Genomic DNA, 12,642 nt, shown 5'->3' on the forward strand with positions numbered 1-12,642 from the left:
AGAATTAAGAACCTTTAATGGTCTAGGTGGGAAATTGAGTAATTACACTGGGTAATCCCAAGACCCTTTTGGTGATTTTTTTGTCTGCCATCTAAAGTATCAATAACTTGATAAATATTTCATATATTTGAAAGGAAGGTGCTGTCTCGACGGGCTCACTGTTTGACTTATGTCTGTCCTATCCACTGTATTCATGGCACTATTTATTTCCTCTCTAAATTTCCATCTGGTCTCCATCTGTGAAAGCGATGTGTTAAATTCTACTAGCACACATGTTTTTCGGTGTATTTCTGAGAACTTCAGTTCTATGTATTTACTTAGTTTGGAGATGTCAATAACTGTACCTCCTCAGTGTGGAGGGTTCAGGTTAACTTTTACAAAAAATAAAATGGACTGTAGCAGGGGATGAGAGTAACGGGCATCAGTACTGCGAGGAGAAATATTAAGTGTTGCAATGACGTTAAGGGCTCAGCGTGGCGCAAAGAAGGGCTCAAGGTTTGCAATGACATCAAGAGCTCAGCGAGGCTCAAACAAGGGCTCAGGATCAAGGGTGGTTTGTGTTGAAGACTGGCAGACGGGCAGACTGAAGATGGGGAAGGGGAGATACTGACTCCACCCGTCTGGGTAAGGATGTTGAACAGGGAGTAAAATCAAGAGATAAACGAGAATGAGCTTCTAGAGCCCAAATCATGAGTCTCAGGGGAGTGTGGTGATGATTTTGCAAGACAACATTTGGGGAAACACCAACCCTTAGCGTGTGCGTAATACACTTTAGTCAAAGTGGACAAGTGAACGTGTCAGCTCCATACAACATGTTATCCGGTGACCATTATTTAAAAGTAACATACTAACAAGAATGATGGTCCTCCAAAGCCATCTGTGACATGAAGCAGTGACTACAAATAGCAGGTCTGTGCAGTAATTTCCATGGATATCCTGTTTTGCTCAGACACTTCTGTCACATGAAAGCTAGAGCTCCTGTCCTTCCAATTAACCCCTGGCTTGCAGCAAGTTCACCAGGACTCACCATTGTTGACCAGAACATGGAGAGGAATCTTCTTCATCTTGAACTTCTGGACAAAGTCCCGGATAGACATCATGGAAGCCAGGTCACAGAATAAAAATTCCACTGGAAAAGGACAACAACAAATGCCTGGTTACCTTCCAACCTATTTCAGAGATTAAGACAATTTCTAAACAGGTCCATTTCAATTTCACCTGGGAAGTCACACTTTTCTTTTCTTTTTGAGACAGAGTCTCGCTCTGTTGCCAGACTGGAGTGCAGCGGCGTGATCTCAGCTCACTGCAGCCTCTGCCTCCCGGGTTCCAGCGATTCCAGCGATTCTCCTGCCTCAGTCTCCCGGGTAGCTGGGATTACAGGCACATGCGACCACATCTGGCTAATTTTTATATTTTGGTTTTTTTTTGTTTTTTTTTTTTTGGAGATGGAGTCTTGCTCTGTCGCCCAGGCTGGAGTGCAGTGGCCGGATCTCAGCTCACTGATTTTTTTTTCTTTTTTTTTCAGTAGAGACAGTGTTTCACCATGTTGGCCAGGCTGGTCTCGAACTCTTGCCCTCAGATGATCCGCCCACCTGGGCCTCCCGAAGTGCTGGGATGTCAGGCGTGAGCCACCGTGCCCAACCTGGGGTTTTTATGAGAAGGAGACAGAGGGATGCTTGAGACAGATGAGAGAAAATGATGGTAAGACAGAGGCAGAGACTGGAGTAATGCAGCCACAAGCCCTGGGATGTCTGGAGCCCTCAGGAGCTGGGAAAGGCCAAAAGGATCGTGCCCTAGAGCGTCCCGACAGAGCTCAGCCCCGAGACACCCTGGATTTAACCTCTTGTCCTCCAGACCTGGGAGAGGATAGATTTCTATTCTGCAAGTTCCCCAGTTTTGGGTTTTTTTTTTTTTAGTTCAATATGATTTTATTTAAAAATGTGTACAGTTGAAGGAGGGATCTGGTCTTTTATTAAAAAAAAAAAAAGAAGGTTTTCACAGGATATATTTGGCCCTTTTAGCTCTGTAGCGAATAGTAACAGAAAAGGAAGGTTCTGTTCAAGGTCCTCACTCCGGCACACTCAGCCAGGTGCTTGGCTAGATGACACATTTCCTGGTCTGAAGCTCACAGCCAATCCTCTCACCCAAGTGGAACACCCGTTCTCCTCCAGGCGCGTGCGCGCACACACACACGCACACACGCGCACACACACGCACACGCACGCACACGCGCACACGCACGCGCACGCACGCACACGCGCACACGCACACACGCACACGCTCGCACACACACACGCGCACACACACGCGCACACAGACGCACACACACGCACACACACACGCGCGCACACACACACGCACACACGCGCACACGCACGCACACGCGCACACGCACACGCTCGCACACGCACACGCGCACACAGACGCACACACGCGCACACAGACGCGCACACACGCGCACACACACGCACACACACACGCGCACACACACGAGGTCTTATTTTCACTGCTCTACACAGCGCCCTGAGAATCTTTAATTTTAAAGTCGGGAAAAACGTGGAAGGATTCCTTAACGCGTTGTCTGCGACAAAACCAACTACCTTTTAACTCTTAACAATTGCAAGTATAAAGGACTTGAAATTGACAAGGCGCTCCATTTAATAGAACGAGTCAAATGCTGAACAATTAGGTCAAGTCACAGGCTTGAATATTTTTAAATGTCACTTAAAACTTATTGAGAGAAGAGAAGATGTGCTTTTTACAGTAACCCTAAGGAACTCATACAGAAGAAAAATGTTAACCCTACTGGAGTGTGAATCCTTGGCAACAAATGCCTCTGTCACTGTGACTCTGACAGTGAGACGGTATCATATGAAGAGAGGAGACTCACGCAGCTGCTATGTCTGATGCCCCTTTCGGCACCTAGCGTGGTGAATGACACTCACACAGCCTGTAGCCCTCACACCAGAGCCTCCAATGGAGAAAGCGATTCTACAATTCTAAGTGTTGCTCTTGACGTCACAAATAACTCATCCAACTTTTCTTTTATTTGCAACTCAGCGACAGACGGCAAACCCTGAGTCCCATGAAGGTAACCTCATCTGGCCAGGTGTGGTGGAGGGCCCCTGTCATCCCAGCACTTTGGGAGGCTGAGGGGGGCGGATCATCTGAGGTCGGGAGTTCAAGACCAGCCTGGCCAACGTGGCGAAACCCCCGTCTCTACTAAAAATACAAAAATTGGCCGGGCGTGGTGGTGGGTGCCTGTAATCCCAGTGACTCAGGAGGCCAAGGCAGGAGAACTGTCTGAACCCAGGAGGTGGAGGTTGCAGTGCGCCGAGATTGCGCCGCTGCACTCCAGCCTGAGCAACAAGGCAAGATTATGTCTCAGAGAAAAAAAAAAAAGATAACTTCATCCACAGAAGAATTTCTAACATCTAAAGGGGTTTCCTGAGGGCAAGTGAGAAACACAGATTTCTGAAATTAATGCTACCCAAGAGAAGAAGTCAGCTGGAAAGATAAGGAGGCACGTGTTGATAAAGAGGGATCAAGATGGAAAACAAATTCCTTTTGTTTGGAGTTCTGGCAAATCTCCTGCTTTGGAGGAACTGAATGACCCCTTCCTTTCTTCTTTGCGATAGCGAGAGAGCATTGTTACGGAATGAACTGTACCCCCCTAAAAAACCTTTTTGTCTGTAACTCTGGCAAACCTCCCTGGTTTGGAGGAATGGAATAGCGCCTTCATTTTTTCTTTGCAATAGATACAGGACATCATTATAGACTGAACCGCGCCCTCCCTCACTCATCATCAGAACCCTGAAACTTCCATGATGACTTTATTTGCAGACAGGGCCTGTAGGAGCTCATAAGGGTGAGGCCCTCATCCAGTAGGACTGGTGTCCTTACAATCAGAGAAACAGACGCCAGGTGTGACGGTTACTACCGAGCGTCAACCTGATTGGATTGAAGGACGCAACGTATTGATCCTGGGTGTGCCTGGGGGGTGCTGACAAAGAAGCTGAACATTTGAGTCAGTGGGCTGGGAAAGGCAGACCCCACCCTTCGTCGGGATGGACACCATCTTATCAGCTGCCAGCACGGCCAGAATAAAAAGCAGGCAAAAGAATGTGGCAAGGTTAGACTGGCTTAGCCTCCCAGCTTACAGCTTTCTCCCGTGCTGGAGGCTTCCTGCCCTCAAAAATTGGACTCCAAGTTCTTCAGCTTTAGGCCTCGGGCTGGCTTCCACGCTCCTCAGCTTGCAGACAGCGTATCGTAGGACCTTGTGTCCTGTGAGTTAATGCTGAATAAACCCCCTTTATATATAGCTATTGATCCTGTTCTAGCCCTCCAGAGAACCCTGGCCTATAATACAGGGTGCATCCCTCACCCCTACATCTATCACCCTGCTGCCTCACTTGATAGGAAAGCAGAAGGAGCCCCTTTTTAATGTTTAATTGTATTAAGTATGCAATTACCCACTGCCCAAACTCATGTTGATTTCAAAAACTGTCCCTTTAAAGCATCTGGGCAGGGTGACAATTCATAGCAGGTGACAAAAATGTTTTATAAATAATATCCATGGAAACAGAAGGTGTCACCGTCTGCAGAATGCAGCCCAAATATTCAGAAGATTTGTATCACTCTAAGTTCTCGTGCCAGTAAGAAATAAAAAAGCAGGCCAGGCGCGGTGGCTCACGCCTGTCATCCCAGGACTTTGGGAGGCTGAGGCAGGCGGATCACCTGAGGTCAGAAGTTTGAGACCAGCCTGGCCAACATGGCAAAACTCTGCCTCTACTAAAAATATAAAAATCAGCCAGGTATGGTGGCGCATGCCTGTAATCCCACCTACTTGGGAGACTGAGGCCGGGGAATCGCTCGAACCTGGGAGGCGGAGGTTGCAGTGAGCCAAGATCACACCACTGCACTCCAGCCTGGCGACAGTGCCAGACACCATCTCAAAAAAAAAAAAAAAAAAGCTGGGTAAATACCTGAATCATTAGATATTAGCTTTTCTTTGCTGAGCCTTGCACATTTCCACGAGGTGTGTCTCTGGAAGCAGCTTAGGAGACTACCAGACCGTGTGCAAACACAGATGCAGGTTTGGTCTTACGGCTACATGGAGCAGAGATGAGAGTGACGGGCCACGACGTGCCATGCTGCGCGTTCTGGTCTCTGTATGATCACGGCGGGCTGCACTGCAGGAGCACGCCAGGTCTTCTCACCTAGTTCTCTGTTGTTGTTTGAGATGGACTCACACCCTGTCGCTCAGGCTGGAGTGCAGTGGTGCGATCTCGGCTCACTGCAACCTCCGTCTCCCGGGTTCAAGCGATTCTCCTGCCTCAGCCTCCTGAGCAGCTGGGACTACAGGTACATGCCACCACGCCCCGCTAATCTGTGGGTTTTTAGTAGAGACGGTTTCACCATGTTGCCCAGGCTGGTCTCGAACTCCTGACCTTGTGATCTGCCCGCCTCGGCCTCCCAAAGTGCTGGGATTACAGGTGTGAACTACCTCGCCCAGCCTCATCTAGCTCTTGATAACATACTCAGATCCACCCCTGGGGTCCCAGGTCCCCAGAACGGAGGTGGTCATGGCTCCCATATCACAAGAACTGGCGCTTTCTGCAGCACATACCTCAGGTGGAGACACAGTGATTAGGTTTTGTTGTATCGTGGCTGATCTAGGACACTTTAAGTACCACAACACCCAAGAGTCAGCCAAACGTGGCAGCCCAAAGTCCATATTTTGAAATATACACTTTAACCTTCTCTTGGAAGGCAAGTTTTCAGGTGATAGAACAGCTTCCTCATCATGGAGAATGAAGCCCACCTGTGTCAAGTCACCAGGCCATCAAGGAAAAGGAAATAAGTACTTCCAACATTTTCCTTAGAGAAATACTGGATGGGCAGGTGCAGCGGCTCACACCTGCTATCCCAGCACTTTGGGAAGCCGAGGCTCCTGACTTGTGGTCAGGAGCTCGAGACCAGCCTGGCCAACATGGTGAAACCCCGTCTCTACTAAAAATACAAAAATTAGCTGGGCATGGGGGCAGGCACCTGAAATCCCAGCTACTTGGATGGTTGAGGCAGGAGAATTGCTTACACCCAGGAGGTGGAGGCTGCAGTGAGCTGAGATCGCACCACTGCACTCCAGCCTGGGCAACAGAGCTAGACTGTCTCAAAAAATAAATAAATAAAGCAATATATTGATTGGATGGTATGATGGTATGCACACTCCTGAATCAGACGGCTGCCACTCTCTGAACGGTTACTGCAAGCTGTCTGTGGTGAGACATGTTCAGAAATTGAAAGGAAATGTTTAGAAACTTAAAAAAAAATAATGACAGTCATTTAAGCTTTGCTCAATCCAATGACTTTAAAAAGACACACTGAGAGCTTCTAGTTGGCACGTTTCTTAAATGCATTTTTTTTTTAGCAATTCATTTTTATTGTGCCTACGACAGTTATCAATCTGCTGCAGATTAGGGGAGAGGCAGTTTTGCCACGGAGTTTGAAAGCGCTGTTTCTGAGCACAGCGTCATCTGGATACAAATTCCTGATGGACTGCTGTAATTTTCTGCAAAAACACTTGCGGGGATGTAAGAAAGAGGAAAACCCACACTACTGCTAAAAACTGGAACCAATGATCAAAGGATGGGTAAATGCACACACTGAGCTTCTGAAAACAGCAGTGTGATTGCATTTTTTTTTTTTTAAATTGGAAGACGCATTTTTCTTGCTCCTTGAGAAAAAAGGCTTATAGCCACTAGCAACATGAGCATCACCATTCTACTTGAGATCACTGGCTTGTGAGGCAGTGATATAGTTTGGATCTGTGTCCCCACCCAAATCTCATGTTGACTTGTAATCCCCACTGTGGGCGGAGGGGCCTGGGGGGAGGTGTTTGGACCATGGAGGTGGATTTCTCATGAATGGGTGAGCACCATCCCCTTGGTGCTCTTCTTCTGATAGTGAGTGAGTTCTCTCCAGATCTCATTGTTTAAAAGGATGCAGCACCTCCCCTGCACTCTTGCTCCTGCTCTGGCCATGTAAGACATGCCGGCTTCCACTTCACCTTCCATCACGATTGTCAGTTTCCTGAGGCCTCCCCAGAAGCTGCTCTGCTTCCTGTACAGCTTGCAGAACCATGAGCCAATTACATCTCTTTTCTTTATAAATCATCCAGTCTCAGGTATTTCTTTATAGCAATGCAAGAACAGACTAATACAGATGGATGCATGGATGCATGGATGGATGGATTGATGGATGGATTGATGGACGGGTGGATGGACAGGTGGATGGACGGATGGATGGATGAACTGATGGATGGGTTGGTGGATGGGTTGGTGGATGGATGAACTGATGGATGGATGAATTGATGGATGGGTGGATGGATGGATGGATGGATGGAAGGATGGACGGACGGACAGATGGGTTGGTTGGTGGGTGGGTGGGTGGGTGGATGGATGGATGGATGGATGGATGGATGGACGGATGGAAGAACTGATGGATGGGTGGATGGATGGATGGATGAATTGATGGATAGATGAACTGATGGACAGATGGATGGATGGATAAATGGATGGATGGATGGACGGATGGATGGACGAATTGATGGATGGGTGGGTGGGTGGGTGGATGGAGGGATGGATGGATGGATGGATGGATGGATGGGTGGGTGGGTGGATGGATGAACTGATGGATGGGTGGATGGATGGATGGACGGACGGATGGATGGACGGATGGATGAGTGGATGGATGGATGGATGGATGAATTGATGAATAGATGAACTGATGGAGAGATGGATGGATGGATAAATGGATGGATGGATGAATTGATAGATGGATGAATTGATGGATGGGTGGATGGATGGATGGATGAATTGATGGATAGATGAACTGATGGACAGATGGATGGATAAATGGATGGATGGATGGATGGGATGGATGGATGGATGAATTGATGGATGGGTGGGTGGATGGATGGATGGATGAATAGATGGATAGATGGATGGATGTGTGGATCAATGAATTGATGGATGGGTGGATGGATGGATGGATGGATGAATTGATGGATGAATTGATGGATGGGTGGATGGATGAATGGATGGATGGATGAATTGATGGATAGATGAACTGATTGACGGATGGATAAATGGATGGATGGATGGGATGGATGGATGGATGGATGGGATGGATAGATGGATGGATGAATTGATGGATGGATAGTGATATGGTTTGGATCTGTGTCCCCATTCAAATCTCATGTTAAATTGGAATCTCCAACACTGGAGGTGGACCCTCGTAGGAGGAGATTGAGTCATGGGGGTGGATTTCTCAGGAATAGTTTAGCACCGTCGCCTAGATGCTGTTCTTGCAATAGTGAATGAGTTCTCGTGGCATCTGGTTGTCGAAAAGTGTGTAGCATCTCCCCAGCCCACCGCAACTGCCTCTCTGTCTCTCTTTCTCTTGCTAGGGCCATGTAAGACACCTGCTTTCCTTCACTGTCCACTATGATTATCCATTTCCTCATGCCTCCCTAGAAGCAGAAGCTGCTCTGCCTCCTGTACAGCCTGCAGAACCATGAGCCAATTAAGCCTCTTTTCTTCATAAATTACCCAGTCTCAGTGTAGCAATTCCTCAAAGACCTAGAACCAGAAATACCATTTGACCCAGCAATCCCATTACGAGGTATATACCCAAAGAAATAGAAATCATTGTATTATAAAGATACATGCACACATACGTTCATTGCAGCACAACAACAAGGATGTGGAATCAACTCAAATGCCCATGAATGATAGAGTAGATTTTAAAAAATGATACATATACACTATGGAATACTATGTAGCCATAAAAAGGAACGAGATCATGTCCTTTGCAGGGACATGGATGAAGCTAGAAGCCATTATCCTCGGCAAACTAAAGCAGGCACAGAAAACCAAACACCACACACTCTCACTCACAAGTGGGCGCTGAACAATGAGAACATATGGACACAGGAAGGGGAACAACACACACTGGGGTGTGTTGTGCGCTGGGGTCGGGGACGGGGAGAGCATCAGGAAAAACAGCTAATGCCTGGTCAGTAGAGAAATACAAATCAAAACCACCATGAGATACCATCTCACGTCAGAACAGCAATCATCAAAAAATCAGGGTACAACAGATGCTGGAGAGGATGTGGAGAACTGGGAACGCTTTTACACTGTTGGTGGGAGTGTAAGTTAGTTCAACCACTGTGGAAGACAGTGTGGCGATTCCTCAAAGATGTAGAACCAGAAACACCGTTTGACCCAGCAATCCCATTACTGGGCATATACCCAAAGGATTATACACCATTCTACTATAAAGACACATTCACATGTACGTTTATTGTGGCACTGTTCACAACAGTGAAGACTTGGAATGAACCCAAATGCCCATCAACGATAAACTGAATAAAGAAAATGTGGCACATAGACACCATGGAATACTATGCAGCCATGAAAAAGGATGAGTTCATGTCCTTTGCAGGGACACAGATGAAGCTGGAAACCATCATTCTCAGCAAACTCACACAAGAACAGAAAACCAACCACCGCATGTTCTCACTCATAAGTGGGAGCTGATCAATGAGAACACACGGACACAGGGAGCGGAACATCACACACCAGGGCCTGTTGTGGGGTGGGGGCTAGGGGAGGGAGAGCATTAAAAGAAATACCTCATGTAGATGACGGGTTGATGGGTGCAGCAAACCACCATGGCATGTGTATACCTATGGAACAAACCTGCACATTCTGCACATGTATCCCAGAACTTAAAGTATAATAATGAAAAAATAGCTAATTCATGCTGGGCTTAATACTTAAGTGATGGGTTGACAGGTGCAGCAAAGCACCATGGCACATGTTTATCTATGTACAATCCTGCACATGTGTCCCAGAACTTAAAATAAATTTTTTAAAAATTGCCCAGTCTCAGGTATTTCTTTCGAGCAGTGTGAGAACGGACTAATACAGGCAACCAATGGGCTCTGCTCATTCTCGCAATCCGCATCTGTGCATTCTTGCAATCAGCGTCTCTTTTTTTGCATCCATTCAGGAGCTTCCTTGCACCAAGGGTGATACTGGTAGGAAGGGTAAGGCGAACAGGGTATGGCTGGCATCCCTAGGGGAAGACGAGCCCATACATCACGGACTGCAGCAGGGGAAGGCACAATGCTCACTGGGTGCTAGAAATTGAGTTTCACCCCCGACATTCAGAAACATCTGTTTGGACAAAGAACAGGGCAGGAATGAAGCCCACTTAATTGTGATCATTTATATGTGTGTGTGTGTGTGTATATAGATATATATATGTGTGTGTGTGTGTGTGTGTGTGTGTGTGTGTGTATATATATATATATATATATATATATATTTTTTTTTTTTTTCCCCTTGAGACTGAGTCTTGCTCTGTCGCCCAGGCTGGAGTGCAGTGGTGTGATCTCAGTGATGTCTGTATCTTGATGGTAAAGATACAGAGTGTTAAGAAGGAGGAATTACAATGGTTAAAACGATTGTTTAACAATTGTTAAAACGTTCACATTTATCAGCCAAACAAGCAAAAACCAAGTAGAAATGGCCCTAGTCACACAAGACAGCAATGATTCAAGTCTAAAACGTTAACGGAACAAGGAGGATGGGCACCTATGAAGGCATGGTTTGGATCTGTGTAACCAACTTTGTAACCCCAACGGGGATAACTTGAAAATCATAAACCAAGTGCTGAATCGAGATGAAGCTATGATAGGATGGGCCATTTTCCACAGCATTTTCTTCAGAATAACACAGTATCCAAGTATATTTTTCAAGAACTCCTAGATGGGCAGGGAGAAATGAACAGAATCAACATTGTGGGGGAGGGAAGAAAGGAGGGAGGGAAGGAGGGTGGGAGGAAGCAAGGAAGAATGAATGGAAGGAGGGAAGGAAGAAAGGAAGGGAGGGAGGAGGGGAGGGAGAAGGGGAGGGAGAAGGGGAGGGAGAAGAGGAGGGAGAAAGAGGAGGAAAGGATTTGTGGAAGGAAGGAAGGAAGGAAGGAAGGAAGGAAGGAAGGAAGGAAGGAAGGAAGGAAGGAAGGAAGGAAGGAAGGAAGGAGGGAAGGAAGGGAAAGGGAAAGGAAGGGAGGGGAGGGGAGGAAGAAAGAATGAATGGAGGGAGGGAAGAAAGAGAGGAAAGGAGGGAGGGAGAAAGGGGAAGAGGAAAGGATAGGTGGAAGGAGGAAAGGAAGGAAGGAAGGGCAAAGTCCCAGAAAAGACTGTGAATAATATATTTAATGAGGCTGAAAATGCAAAATTACAAATAGGAAACACTGTACTATATGAAAAGGGCTTTAAAATGATGTTTTCTGATTCTTAGTATCCTGATGTTACATTTGTAAGTAAAATGTGAAAATCTCAAGGAAATAATTTTCTGAGAGATAGTAATTATCCCAATTTAATCAAGAAAATAAGGTCTAATCAGACCAACAGCTATAAGCAAAAGAGAAAAAAATAATGAAAGAATGGCATGAAGAAAGGGTAGATGGGTGCAGAAGGTATTTTAGAAAATTCTTTTAGACTTTGAAAGAACAGGTAAGTGCCCTGATACTGACTGGTTGGACGAAGAGTCTGAGGTGATTTGATTTGTGAAATTTATGTTGTTCTGACAGAAATTCTGAAAAACAGGTAGCAGAAGAAATTTGCTAGGAGGGCAGGAATTGCTTGATGGGTAACATGTATATACACAGATGAAAAAAATCATAAAAATGTAAACTTAAAAAAATCTTCCACTGAGACATACAAAAGCAAATGTATTTAATACTAAGAAAAAAAAAATAAGCTAATTTCCAGAAATGCTGTCCATTCTGAAATGCTATTAAAGAGCTCCTAGAATAAATCCGGTAAGTGTGTCCGTAACCACGACCTGAAAATCCGACCTCAGTCAACCTTGGAACTCAACTGGGCTAATCTGAAAATCATCAGGGCCAGGTGTGGAGGCTCAGCCCTGTGACCGCAGCACTCTGAGAGGCCGAGGTGGGAGGAGTGCTTGAGGCCGGGAGTCCAAGAGCAGCCTGGGCAACACAGCGAGACCCTACCTCTATAAAAGGACACAATAAAAAATTATCCGGGTGTGGTGGTGCATGTCTGCGATCCCAGCTCCTTGGGAGGCTGAGGTGGCAGGACTGCTTGAGCACAGAACACAGGAGGTTGAGGCTGCAGCGACCTACGATTATGCCTCTGTACCTCTGCACTCCAGCCTAGAAAACAGCAAGAGCCCGTCTCAAAATAATATAAAACCCATCATTGAGACTAATATAAAACCCATCATTGAGACCAGGAGGCAGCGCTTGTGGAGAAGGCACTCTGCTCAGAGCAGCAACAGCTTTCAAGCATCTACCCACAGCCAACAGAGCCCCTGAATCAGTCTGCAGCTGCCCTTCCCGACGCACCCTAATAAATTCACCAGTGTCCTAGGAAGCGGGAACCTTCGTGATGCCGGCAGCCGGAGGACACTTCTCCCTGCACTTGTGGGTAGCAAGAGCCGTCCCGCTACACAGAAAGCCCAGCTCTTGGAGCCAAGAGCCGATACAGCCACATCCTGCAAAGTCTTGAGCAGGGATGAAGCTCATGATGGCCTCTGGCCT

At 46.6% G+C, this 12,642-nt stretch overlaps 1 protein-coding gene across 1 annotated transcript in view; it reads right to left on the reverse strand.

Moving 5' to 3' along the window:
* LOC144338877 (polyprenol dehydrogenase) overlaps positions 1-12,642 on the reverse strand; it is a 317,444-nt gene that overhangs the window by 58,429 nt on the left and 246,373 nt on the right. The window contains exon 4 of the mRNA XM_077989802.1: positions 1,028-1,129. Within this exon, the coding sequence (XP_077845928.1) occupies positions 1,028-1,129 (102 nt within the window). The remainder of the gene's footprint in view (positions 1-1,027; positions 1,130-12,642) is intronic.

Source organism: Macaca mulatta, chromosome Y (genome assembly GCF_049350105.2).
Source record: "Macaca mulatta isolate MMU2019108-1 chromosome Y, T2T-MMU8v2.0, whole genome shotgun sequence".
NCBI lineage: Eukaryota > Metazoa > Chordata > Mammalia > Primates > Cercopithecidae > Macaca > Macaca mulatta.